This window comes from Phyllobates terribilis, unplaced genomic scaffold (genome assembly GCF_046119375.1).
Source record: "Phyllobates terribilis strain yellow unplaced genomic scaffold, ASM4611937v1 Scaffold_8__6_contigs__length_399053987, whole genome shotgun sequence".
In the NCBI taxonomy this organism is placed as follows: Eukaryota; Metazoa; Chordata; class Amphibia; order Anura; family Dendrobatidae; genus Phyllobates; species Phyllobates terribilis.
The window spans coordinates 318,784,559-318,798,415 of record NW_027362768.1 but is presented as its reverse complement, the minus strand read 5'-3'; the positions used below and the strand labels follow the sequence as shown (position 1 = coordinate 318,798,415).

At 45.4% G+C, this 13,857-nt stretch overlaps 1 protein-coding gene across 3 annotated transcripts in view; it reads right to left on the bottom strand.

The window, feature by feature from the left end:
- Positions 1-13,857, bottom strand: part of CACNA2D3 (calcium voltage-gated channel auxiliary subunit alpha2delta 3) — a 1,591,404-nt gene that overhangs the window by 134,738 nt on the left and 1,442,809 nt on the right. For all 3 annotated transcript variants that reach the window (XM_073644583.1, XM_073644584.1, XM_073644585.1), the window contains one exon: positions 2,182-2,226. In XM_073644583.1, coding sequence (XP_073500684.1) covers positions 2,182-2,226 — 45 coding nt within the window. The remainder of the gene's footprint in view (positions 1-2,181; positions 2,227-13,857) is intronic.

Below are 13,857 nucleotides of genomic sequence, written 5' to 3'. Positions count from 1 at the left end.
AGTCTTTGATATATCTGACACAAGGTGGAACCTGTCCCCTTCGGGGCTCACAATTCCCTATAAGTATATCTTTGGAGTGTAGGAGGAAACTGGAGAACCCGGAGGAAACCCACATAAAATGGGGAGAGCATACAAACTCTTTACAGATGTTGTCCTTTCTTACCATTGAGCCACCATGCTGTCCCTTGTGTTCACCGTTAACTTTGATAAGCACTTTAATTTCTCATTATACAAACTCAATACGGAATGGACAGTAGAGAGATTTTTCTACTGATCTTTTTACACCTAGGCCTGCAATGGTGACAAGTGGCCATCCTCTACATCTAGAGGAAAGAAGGTTTAATCATTATCACCGACAACTGTTCTTTACTGTAAGACCAGGTAAATTAGGGAACTTTCTGCCACATGATGTTGTAATGGTTGATTCACTAAAAAAAATTCAAGGAACAGCCTGGATGCCTTTCTTGGTAGATATAATATTCCAGGTTATGGGTACTAGATTCTGTGATGGGATGTTGATCCAGGAAACTGGTCTGATTGTCATATGTGGAGTTGAGAAGGAATTGTTCTTCTAATAAGGGGTAGATGACCTCAGCCTAATTGGGTGTTTGCTTTCATCTGGATCAACATGTTAGACTATAGGTTGAACTCAATTAACTTGTTGTTATACACCTGGCCCGGGTTCCGCTCCCTTCTCCTGGGCTCGCTGCTCTCTGTTGTGCTTCATGGCGGTTTTGCATGCTGCCCAGCATGGATTAATGACATCATCTCCCTAGACCTATTTAAGGCCAATTGACACACACACCTTTGTCTTGGGATTGAGACTCTATTGCTTCTTTTTTATAAGCTCCATTTTCTGTACTACTGTGTTTCAACTCTCATCCATCCCTGCTGGGTTCCACTCAATCTGTCCATCTGCTTCTGAGTTAGTCCTACTCTCCATGATTCCACGTGTCCTCTGGAATAGTTTTGCTACAAACCTGTCAAGACTGGACTGGGCTCCGCTCCCTTCCCATATGGTCTCCGCCCTTGGCTGTGCTCCACTTCGTTTTTTACAGGTTGCCCGGATGTATTTGTAGTGTCATCTTCCTATGCTTCTTAAGGCTCAGTTAAACACATATGTGTGTCTTGGAATTGAGACTTGTATGTTCAGTAGTTGTTTGGAGTATTTATTTATTTATTTTACTTACTTATGTAGCAACATTAATTTCACAGCGCTTTATGGACATTATCGGCACTGTCTCCATTGGGGTTCACAATCTAAATCCCCTATCAGTATGTCTTTGAAGTGTGGGATGAAACCGGAGAACCCAGAGGAAACTCAGGCATACACGGGGAGAACATATAAACTCCTTGCAGATGTTGTCCTTGGTGGGATTTGAACCCAGGACTCCAGCATTCCACTATCCATTCAAATTGGACATTCATCTTTGCTAATCTCCTATGATTCCTGCATACTTTCAGACCTTCTGGCTAACCCTCCGCTTGCTACCTCCTGGTTAACCCATCAGTTGCATCAGAGTCAAAAACTGTTGTTATTAGACTCTCTTCACATTGTGCATTCATCTTTTCAAAACTCCTGTGATTCCTGCATACCCTCAGACATTCAGGCTAACCCTCTGCTTTCAACCTCCCGGTTATTTAGTTGTATTAAGCATCATGAACTGTTATTGAACCCTGTTCACACTGTGTATTCATCTTTGCAAAACTCCTTTGTTTCCTCTGCCTTTCTCTGTGTGCTGCTTCGAAATTGTCATTTCCCTTCTCATCAGCCCTCATGGTTCTTCTAGTGTGTCCTATTCCTTGTGTGTCCTGTACACCAGGTGAACCTAACAACTATGAATCACTATGAATACATTATCATGACATGCTACCAAAACCAATACAATTCAAAACACACATAGACAAGTGTAGCATAAATATTTATGAGTAAAATATCACAAAATTATGGTTTTATCAAGGCTGGTCATTGTGTGCTACTAGTCTTGAGATATATTGAGTCAAGAATAAAGCTATCAAAGGGCACACCTGTGGATGACTAACAAATCTAAATTTGTAGTCCATACTATTGTTCCAATATTGATCACTCCTTAAATATGATGATATATTACAATAAAGATAAACAAATACTTATATCTCTCATGTCAAAACATCAGAAGATACATTTCATAGTGTACTCACATCATCATCACAAGTCCGTGAACATTTCCCATCCAGAGATGCGCACTGAAATGACAATAATACAGAATCAGATTTTGAATCACATTTTAAGTGTTCTATATATCATTTAACCACTTCGCGCCAGAGCCTGTTTTTGCCTTGGTGACCAGGCCAATTTTTTCAATTCTGACCACTGTCACTTTATGAAGTAATTACTCTGGAATGCTTCAACGGATCCCCCTGATTCTGAGACTGTTTTTTTGTGACATATTGTACTTCATGATAGTGGTAAAATGTATTCGATATCACTTGCGTTTATTTGTGAAAAAATCGGAAATTTGGCGAAAATTTTGAAAATTTAGCAATTTTCGAACTTTGAATTTTCATGCCCTTAAATCAGAGAGATATGTCACACAAAAGAGTTAATAAACAACATTTTCCACATGTCTACTTTACATCAGCACAATTTTGGAACCAAAATTTTTTTTTGTTAGGGAGCTATAAGGGTTAAAAGTTGACCAGCGATTTCTCATTTTTCCAACAAAATTTACAAAAACATTTTTTTAGGGACCACATCATATTTGAAGTCACTTTGAAAGGTCTTTATGACAGAAAATACCCAAAAGTGACACCATTCTAAAAACTGCAACCCTCAAAGTGCTCAAAACCACATGCAAGAACTTTATTAACCCTTCAGGTGCTTCACAGGAATTTTTGGAATGTGGAAGAAAAAAATTAACATTTAACTTTTTTCACAAAAATGTTACTTTAGACCCAATTTTTTTTATTGTCACAGGGGTAACAGGAAAAAATGGACCCCAAAATTTTTTGTGCAATTTCTCTTGAGCGTGCTGATACCCCATATGTGAGGGAAAAACACTGTTTGGGTGCACTGCAGGGTTCGGAAGGGAAGGAGCGCCATTAGACTTTTTGAATGTAAAATTTGTCTGAATAATTAACAGACGCCATGTTGCGTTTGGAGAGCCCCTGATGTGCCTAAACAGTGGAAACCCCCCACAAGTGACACCATTTTGAAAACTAGACCCCTTAGGGAACTTATCTAAATGTGTGGTGAGCACCTTGAACCCCAAGGTGCTTCACAGAAGTTTATAATATTGAGCTGTAAAAATAAAATTTTCACATTTTTCCCACAAAAACGTTTTTCATCCCTTAATTTTGCATTATAATAAGGGTAATAGGAAAAATTGCACCATGAAATTTGTTGTGCAATTTCTCCTGAACACGCTGATACCCCATATGTGGAGGCAAACCACTGTTTGGGCGCACGGCAGAGTTTGGAAGGGAAGGAGCGCCATTTCACTTTTTGAATGTAAAATTTGTTTGAATAATTAGCGGACATCATGTTGCATTTGGGGAGCCCCTGATGTTCCTAAACAGTGGAAACCTCCCACAAGTGACACCATTTTGGAAACTAGACCCCTTAGGGAACTTATCTAGATGTGTGGTGAGCACCTTGCACCCCCAGCCGCTTCACAGAAGTTTATAATATTGAGCCGTAAAAATAAAATTTTCACATTTTTACCACAAAAAATGTTTTTCATTCCCTAATTTTGCATTATCATAAGGGTAACAGGATAAATTGCACCATGAAATTTTTTGTGCAATTTCTCCTGAGTACGCCGATACCCCATATGTGGGGGAAAACCACTGCTTTGGAGTACAGCAGGGTTCGGAAGAGAAAGGAGCGCTATGTTGGCTGGGATAGGTTGCAGACACCATGTCACATTTGAAGAGTCGCTGACATGCCAAAACAGCAGAAACCCCCACAAGTGACCCCATTTTGTGAACTACACCTCTCAAGGAATTCATCTAGGGAAGTAGTGAGTATTTTTTAATTTTTTAATTTATACCATTGGGCAGTGAAAAAAGCATAATTATATTTTTACCACAAAAAAATGTTTTACCCTCAGATTTTACATTTTCACACAGGGCAATGGGTAAAAATGGTGCCGAAATGTGTCACACAATTTATTCTAAAAGAGTCAATACCCCATATGTGGCTGTATCGCACCGCTCAGCCATACGGCGAGATCTGGGGGGGACGGAGTGCTATTTGACAATTGGAGAACAAATTATTGTAGAATAGGCATTTGGATTTGGGAGCACAAAATTTTCTGAATTTCTTTTGGGGGGCAAGGGCCATTTCGCTTTTCCAGAGCCTTTCTGCTACCAGTAACTTGGAAGTCCCTTATATTTTTAACAGATGACAGGCCTGAGTGGGGACTAGCTTTTTTTGAGGACTGAGTTGAAGCTTTTATTGGGAACATTTTACGTAACATTTATCCGGCGCTCTAGGCTGAACACTTACATCGGGGTTTCCATCTAAATTTCCAAGTGATGTAATTCAGATGAAACCCCTGCGGGATCCATTCACTGTAATGAGGCAGCAGAGTTACTCTGGACTCCGTCTGGCCTCTGTTTAGCGGTGTCCTTTTTTTCAGAAGTGCACAAAACTGTGGCCAACTGCACTTTTATGCACGCCTAAAACAAATGACACCGTGGGATCCCAGGCCAGACGGCATCCACAGTGCCTATATCTGCCTCATTACAGGTAATCTTCCGTCATGGGTTCCGGCTGAATCACGTATTTCAGAGATTTACACGGAAACTCTGGGGTAAGTGCTCAGCGCAGAGCGCAGGATAAATGTAAGGCTCTGCGCCTTACTGCGATCTTTGGGAGACATAATAAACTAATCAGTAGCAGGTGAAGAATTGGTTTTATTTATTTTTTACGCCGTTCCTCGTGCGGTATAAGTGATGAAATTACTTTATTCTTCGGGTCGGTGCGATTACAGAGATACCAGATTTATATCGGGTTTTTATGACTGACAGCTGTCACACACTAAAAGGCGCTTTTTTTTTGCAAAATCTAGTTTTTGCATTGCCATATTTTGAGAGCTATAATTTTTCCAGATTTTGGCTGACAGAGTCATGTGATGGCTTGTTTTTTGCGGGACAAGTTGACATTTTTATTAGTACCATTTTTGGGTACGTGACATTTTTTGATCGCTTTCTATTCCGTTTTTTGAGAGGTAAAATTAACAAAAACCAACAATTCAGGAATTGTTTTTTGAGGGTTTTTTTTATGCCGTTCTGCGTGTGGTAAAAGTGATCAGGCAGCGTTATTCTTCGGTTCAGTACGTTTACAGCGATACTACACTTACTGTATATTTTTTTATGTTTTGGCGCTTTTACACAATAAAACCATTTTATAGAAAAAATATTTTTTTTGCATTGCTTTATTCTGAGAGGTATAACTTTTTTATTTTTCGGCTGATGGAGCTGTATGGTGGCTTGTTTTTTGCGGAACAAGATGACGTTTTCAGCGGTACCATTTTTATTTCCATTTTGCTTTTTGATCACATTATTTCCACTTTTTGTTTGGCGATATGAGGAAAAAGCATAGTTTTTTGCTCCGTTTTTTATTTATTTTTATTACGGTGTGCACAGAAGGAGTTAATTAGTGTGACAGTTTTATAGCTCGGGTTGTTTCGGACGCGGTGATACCAAATATGTGTACTTTTTTTATTTTTGCATAAATATACGGATTTATCGGTTTAATATTTTATTTATTTATTTTTATTTATTTTGTAATTTTTTTAACAGTTTAAAAACATTTTTTTTACTTTTTTTTTACATTTTTACTTAGTCCCTGTATGGGACATTAATTTTTATTTTTCTGATCACTGATCTCATGTAATGTAATAGACATGTATTACATTACATGAGATCTTCCCTGACTGTTTCACAGTCAGTCTCCTGCCTGGCTTCAGCTGCAGGCTGAGCCAGGCAGGACACCATATATGGCAGATCTGGAGGCGGTCATGTGACCTCCAGCTGCCATAGCAACGTCAGGTCCTGGAAGGTATAAGGGGGCCGTCGGAGAGGTAAGTGGACGACCCCCTCTCCTCCTGCTGTTTTCTATATGCCGCGATCACTATAGATCGCGGCATATAGAAGACAGCAAAGGGTTAACATCACTGGGACCTGATCCAATCAGGTCCAGATGATGTTCCCTGTCAGAGCTATCGCTCTGCACCGCTCCCGCAGCGCTTGCAAGACCCTGGGGGTCCTGAGCGCTGCGGGACCACCCACCGTTTTTAAACGTCCGCGTTGCACAGAGCCCAGGCAGCGCGGACGTTTATCTACAGTGGGCGGTCGGGAAGCGGTTAAGAAAAAAAAATGCTATTCTTGACAATAAGTCCTAGAATATTCAAATCCTATCCCGTAATGTACCAAAGGTTCGGCTCTAATGTATAACATTGCTCCATATTCCAAATGTCAATATTTCTGTGGGTCAATATATTTAATTTAAAAAGTTATCTGACTGTAGCTTGGTCCCTTCTTGAACTTCTATGTAGAATCATATTGGACTATCTCTCACGTCTCCATGTCTCAACCTCACCTGGTGCATGCAATACCTATTCGGCTAAGCCAAGTGTCTCCATCGAAGTAATCATCTGTCCACCATGGACTGCAGTCAGGTTCCAGACAGGTCAATTTAGGTAGCGTGGTAATGAAGAACACCCACTTAGCTCAAATCTACTATCAATGACGAATGTCCTACAACATTTCCCATTTCAAAATAACCAGACCCCTGATATGTTTAGGCGAGATCGCAGATGGTTGGAATCCACCCATACTTCAAAATATCTGTTTAAGGAATACTATGAATATTAGTTAAAACATTTTGTTCCTTTTGGCTTAAAGAATTACAACCTTCTCAGTTTATTTCCTTCGATAAACAAATAAACAGTGAGTAGAAGTTGACCAGATACTCATAAATATGTAAATCAGCTTAGCTTAAAATTCATGGCAACTTTTCCTGTTTACAAAACTATTTTTCTGGATTTCAACCTGGTTAAAACAAATGTATTGAACAGAAGAAAAGGAAACCAGCCATGTTAGCTATGAGAAGACAATTAATTTATATAGACAGTAAGTATATTGCATCCAGCTTAGATAAAACATATTTTAATTTACTACTTTGATGACAAGTAGTTTTGGGATAAAATTTGAAGATGGTTTGGGTAAACCAACTAACCATCAACCAACCACCCACCAAACCAACGAACCACCAAACCACCAAACCAACCAACCAACTAACCACTCAACCAACCACCCAACCAACCACCCAACCAACCAAACTCACTCCAATCTTGCCTGTTCCAGATGTTGGATAGTTTCAGAGCAACTTACTGTAGGGTACCCCTTCTGATGAAAGCCTTTATCTAGTCAATAAAAAACTTTTCTGTTATGTTCCATCCAGACAAACTGATAATCTACGAACGTGTGTAAGAACTCCCATTCATAATTATCGGCCTGTACAAACATGTTGGCAATCACCTAAAAAACAAGCAGAATGCGGTGTACTGCCAATAACCATGATTTGTGTGCCAGCATAAACCATCTGACCACCCTACGAACCAGAGTTTTCTTCATTTGTTTGGTGATCAGATCGATTATACTGACATAAAAATCATCGTTATTGGCAGCACAATCACCCAGTTTAAACAGGGAATGTGCTGCCGAAAACATGATGCTGCATGGAGACAAAGCTATAGAATTAATGATTGTTCTGTATAGAATAGTTTTTGTTGGCCAATTAATTTGGATACAGTTAATTAGCGAGCCAAGATTGGCCTGTTTAATGGGTCATTTCTCGGTCCCTTGAAATCTGCAGCATCATCCTCTAGTGTTGAAGATCTGATAATAAAGGAAGAACAGGAGCTAATGTCAGTGCACCTCCTTTTTACGATTTCACTATTGGGAACCAATGGTTGGGATGGGAAAGATGTTTAACCTTAGATAGTGTGTAGAGACAAGCAATTTGATTTTCACCACTATGGTCCTGCATTCAGTCTGGTCTTTCGCAGCAACCGGTCTTCACTTCAGTGCCTGGCATCCTTAGCTTGGTATTCTGAGTGCCTCTTGTCTTAGTAGACCCTGTGACGTCCATTACCATTCCTCTCTTTAATACAATAAATCCCTACAAAGTTTAACATCTTCAGTGCTTCTGGTGCTTACTAGGTCCCATAACATCATGACATCGCGAGTCTTACTGAGCGTTAGATGAGCCCAGGATGCTGGGCTGAGGATGCCAGGCACAGAAGTGAAGGCCGGCTGCCATGGAGCAAACAACTGAATTCCTGACCATGGCAGTGAGAATCGAAAGGGTGTCCAAACACCAATTATAGTGTTAGACCTTGTAAACTGTACTCTGTATTGAGGTCTTCTAAAAACTATATGTATATAAATATATATAAATATATTGTGACGCTCGCAAGCCCTGCCCTGGGAAGATGGGGGGATACTCGGAGCCGGGTCAGATGTTGAGGGGGATGCAGCCGTGGCCTGGACCCGTTCCGAGCCCAGGGCCGTCACATTAAAAATGATGTTAGGGCTTTCCGGGTTGAGTGGTAATGGTCGACTACGCCACCTGTGGTGTCTGGTGAAGGGGCCACCAGCGCCGCTACAGTCCGCTGAGGCCCGGTGTCATGGCAGCTAAAGTTCTCGCTGCTCCCCACAGGCGGAGCGCGGCCTCAGGGCAGGAAAGACAGGATAGAGGGGGGTTAGTAGTGCGGGACTACGGGCACCGCATTGCTTGGTATGGTGCGTAATGAACTGTCCGGAGGCCATAGGGATGAATTTCCAAGGCTTTACTCACAGTTCTCTTAAGCAGCGCAAGGCTTCTCCCTGCTCCTCGCGGAGTCCTGCGGCCACCAGGGACGGGGGTCCGACTACCTCCGAGGAGGTCCAGTGTTTGGTAGCGACCCTGCACCAGAGTGTTCCTGCACTACAGACTTCACCCTTTCCCGTCTGTGCGTGTGTAGATAGGCCAGGTCTCCCTCTGAGCTCCTCTCAGGTGTAGGGCTCGGGTGGCAATTCCTCTCCATCCGAAGCCCGGCGGGATCCTCAGGGCCTAACCGGGCTTTCCCATCCTGGACATAGAGTACGAGGTCGGGTGTCGGGGGCCGGTACCCCTCTTGCAGCCGGAATCCCTCTGAATAGATCAGGTAGGCGAGGACAGGTGGCGTGCTCCGCTCCGTCTGCATCCTCCCCGGGACCCATTTGCTAGGAAGCCACACTCTAAAGCTCCCGGGCCTTCTCGATCCTGGTCCTTGGCTGGGTTGAGACATTCCTTGTCTGCAACCTTCCTCTCGTCCCATAGATCGGGGTACGAGGGCTGTGTCCCATGCCGGTGCAGGCCCACACAGGATCTGCACTCCCGGAGGGAAGTCACATTACACACAGTATTTTGACAGCACAGTGACAGCCGACAGACCAGCAAAGGCTAGACTGAAGGACCAGCAGAAAAAGACAGGATCGAACCAAGATCAAAGATGGCATTCCATTGAATAAGAAATTAGAAGTGTAACTAACTAACTGTTCCTCCACCCACACCCACTAACTGGTTCCTACCACTTTGTGTTCCCCAGTCTCCCTGTAACCAGGGCAGCCGCACCTAGTGCATACTAGCTCCCTCTGGTGGAAATGTGGTTTTGGATGCAAAAGGCTAGGTCACTACCATCACACTAGGCTTACCTCAGAGGAGGAACACCACACTCCATTAAAGAAGTGCAGCATTCCTGTGGCGGTCGAACCCTCAGGGGCGCCACAATATATATATCTAATTTTATGAGTTCCATTTGATGGGATTATACATTGACTAGCAGAAGGAGATTATAGCACAATAATCTTCTTACTGGCTTGCAATAAAGTACGCGATCATTTGTTAAATTGAACTCTATTTTTTTCCTGGAAATTTATATGACCAATAGATTACATGCTGTAAAGTTTACTAGCGACAACAGCCACTTTAAAGAACAGTCGAACAGTCTACAATGGGAAACTGTCAAGTGAAAATGAGTCAATCTTTAGTGTATACTGTATATGTGGCGCCCCTGCGGGTCCAGTTGCCATAGAGGTACTGCATCTCACCCAGAGGTGTGGTACCCCACTCTCAGGTAAGGAGGGAGTATTACCCGTGACCCACACACCCACATCCAATACACTCCACTTCAGTAGGGAAGGGCGAGATTGATCCTAAGGGAGAGCACAGTCCCTGGTCCCTAGCTGGAGGGTGGAACTAGGTAGAGGAGGTGGGTGGAGGAAGAAATTCAGTGGAGGACAGAGGGTAGGAGTATATAAGAAAGGTAGAAGGTTCTAGAACAAGCCAGTCTCCAGCTCCAGTGCTTGGAACAGGAGTGCAGAGTGAGTTGGGAGCTGGAAGCTCAGGAGGAGTTCTGCTCAGGAGAGCAAGGAAGGAGAGAAAGAGGAGTCGGGCCCAGGCAGAGAGGCCCAGGAGAAGGAAAGAGAGGAAAGAAGACGGGAGCTGTGAGGAGGGCTCCAGAGAGACAAAGGGGATCCCAGCGGCACGGCGAGTGCAGAGGCCACCCGTGCGCCCGAATTCACGCTGATGTGGAGGGATCAGGCCGCAGAAGGGGACCGGCCGCAAACTAGTGGGGAACAACCAGGCTCAGCTAGCTAACCGGAGGCTGCAGCATTTTTGTAACATCCCTGGTGGCGTGCTGGCATTGCTTACCACCTCCCACGATGCAAGACAGCCATCTTACCTATCAATCCAGGCTGCACACTTTGCTCCAGTACCTGATGTGTCTCTTGTCTGATTGCTTAGGGCGGCGGCGTGGCTACTGCCTGATTCTTATGCACACTCCTAATGCCTCCCCAGCCTATTGCTGTGAATCACTGGATACTTAAACCCCCTCCACCCAGTAAGGGTTACCTGAGCAACACTTTCATTCAGTGTGTTCCATGCAACTGTGCTGCCAGGTCCTGTCCTGTATCTTGTCTGCTTCCACCCCTGGGGGCTGTATACCCAGGCCTGTTACCTGTATCTGTGACTTCTAGTCTGTTCCACCACCCTGGGGGCCGTATACCCAGGCCTGTTACCTGTATCTGTGACTTCTAGTCTGTCTCCGCCACCCTGGGGGCTGAGTTCCCAGGCTCGTTCCTCTATCTTATTCCTGGTTCAGTTTCTGTCTGAACTGTGTCCTAACCGTTACCTGTTTCTCTCTATGTCCGAACCTTCCCTTTTCCTACAGTGTCTGAACCTGCACCTAACTCCAACTCATTGTCTCTGAACTTCTGTTAGTGAGTTTTGTGTACACTCGCTACTTCATTGTAAGTACCTTGTGTGTATCTGGTTCTGCTTGTTCACTGCACCTGCGGTTTTGCTCTGCTCTGCTTGTTCACCGCACCTGCGGGTTTTGCTCTGCTCTGCTTGTTTACCGCACCTGCGGGTTTTGCTCTGCTTCACTTGTTTACCACACATGCGGGGTTTGCTCTGCTCTGCTTGTCTACCGCATCTGCGGGTTTTGCTCTGCTCTGCTTGTCTACCGCATCTGCGGGTTTTGCTCTGCTTGTCTACCACATCTGCGGGTTTTGCTCTGCTCTGCTTGTCTACCGCATCTGCGGGTTTTGCTCTGGTCGACTACCGCATCTGCGGGTTTTGCTCTGCTTTGCTTGTCTACCGCACATGCGGGTTTTGCTCTGCTCTGCTTGTCTACCGCACCAGCGGGTTTTGCTCTGCTCTGCTTATCTACCGCACCTGCGGGTTTTGCTCTGCTCTGCTTGTCTACCGCACCTGCGGGTTTTGCTCTGCTCTGCTTGTCTACCGGACCTGCGGGTTTTGCTCTGCTCTGCTTGTTTACCGCACCTGAGGGTTTTGCTCTGCTCTGCTTGTCTACCGCATCTGCGGGTTTTGCTCTGCTCTGCTTGTCTACTGCATCTGCGAGTTTTGCTCTGCTTTGCTTGTTTACCGCACCTGCGAGTTTTGATCTGCTCTGCTTGTCTACCGCACCTGCGGGTTTTGCTCTGCTCAGCTTGTCTACCGCATCTGCGGGTTTTTCTCTGCTCCGCTTGTCTACCGCATCTGCAAGTTTTTCTCTGCTTGTCTACCGCACCTGCGGGTTTTGCTCTGCTCTGCTTGTCTACCGCATCTGCGGGTTTTGCTCTGATCTGCTTGTCTACCGCACCTGCGGGTTTTGCTCTGCTCTGCTTGTCTACTGCACCGGCGGGTTTTGCTCTGCTCTGCTTGTCTACCGTACCTGCGGGCTTTGCTCTGCTCTGCTTGTCTACCGCACCTGCGGGCTTTGCTCTGCTCTGCTTGTCTACCGCACCTGCGGGTTTTGCTCTGCTTGTATACCGCATCTGCGGGTTCTGCTCTGCTCTGCTTGTCTACCGCACCTGCGGGTTTTGTTCTGCTCTGCTTGTCTACCGCATCTGCGGGTTCTGCTCTGCTCGTCTACCGCATCTGCGGGTTTTGCTCTGCTCTGCTTGTCTACCGTACCTGCGGGTTTTGCTCTGCTCTGCTTGTCTACCGCACCTGCGGGTTTTGCTCTGCTCTGCTTGTCTACCGCACCTGCGGGTTTTGCTCTGCTCTGCTTGTCTACCGCACCTGCGGGTTTTGCTCTGCTCTGCTTGTCTACCGCACCTGCGGGTTTAACTCTGCTCTGCTTGTCTACCGGACCTGCGGGTTTTGCTCTGCTTTGCTTGTTTACTGCACCTGAGGGTTTTGCTCTGCTCTGCTTGTCTACCGCACCTGCGGGTTTTACTCTGCTCTGCTTGTCTACCGCATCTGCGGGTTTTGCTCTGCTCTGCTTGTCTACTACATCTGCGAGTTTTGCTCTGCTTTGCTTGTTTACCGCACCTGCGGGTTTTGCTCTGCTCAGCTTATCTACCGCATCTGCGGGTTTTGCTCTGCTCTGCTTGTCTACCGCTTCTGCGGGTTTTGCTCTGCTTGTCTACCGCACCTGCGTGTTTTGCTCTGCTCTGCTTGTCTACCGCATCTGCGGGTTTTTCTCTGATCTGCTTGTCTACCGCACCTGCGGGTTTTGCTCTGCTCTGCTTGTCTACCGCACCTGCGGGTTTTGCTCTGCTCTGCTTGTCTACTGTACCTGCGGGTTTTGCTCTGCTCTGCTTGTCTACCGCACCTGCGGGTTTTGCTCTGCTCTACTTGTCTACCGCACCTGCGGGTTTTGCTCTGCTCTGCTTGTCTACAGCATCTGCGGGTTTTGCTCTGCTCTGCTTGTCTACCACACCTGCGGGTTTTGCTCTGCTCTGCTTGTCTACCGTACCTGCGGGTTCTGCTCTGCTCTGCTTGTCTACCGCACCTGCGGGTTTTGCTCTGCTCTGCTTGTCTACCGCATCTGCGGGTTTTGCTCTGCTCTGCTTGTCTACCGCATCTGCGGGTTTTGCTCTGCTCTGCTTGTCTACCGCATCTGCAGGTTTTGCTCTGCTCTCCTTGTCTACCGCACCTGTGGGTTTTGCTCTGCTCTGCTTGTCTACCACACCTGCGGGTTTTGCTCTGCTCTGCTTGTCTACCGCACCTGCGGGTTTTGCTCTGGTCTGCTTGTCTACCGCACCTGCGAGTTTTGCTCTGCTTTGCTTGTTTACCGCACCTGCGGGTTTTACTCTGCTCTGCTTGTCTACCGCATCTGCGGGTTTTGCTCTGCTCTGCTTGTCTACTACATCTGCGAGTTTTGCTCTGCTTTGCTTGTTTACCGCACCTACGGGTTTTGCTCTGCTCAGCTTGTCTACCGCATCTGCGGGTTTTGCTCTGCTCTGCTTGTCTACCGTTTCTGCGGGTTTTGCTCTGCTTGTCTACCGCACCTGCGTGTTTTGCTCTGCTCTGCTTGTCTACCGCATCTGCGG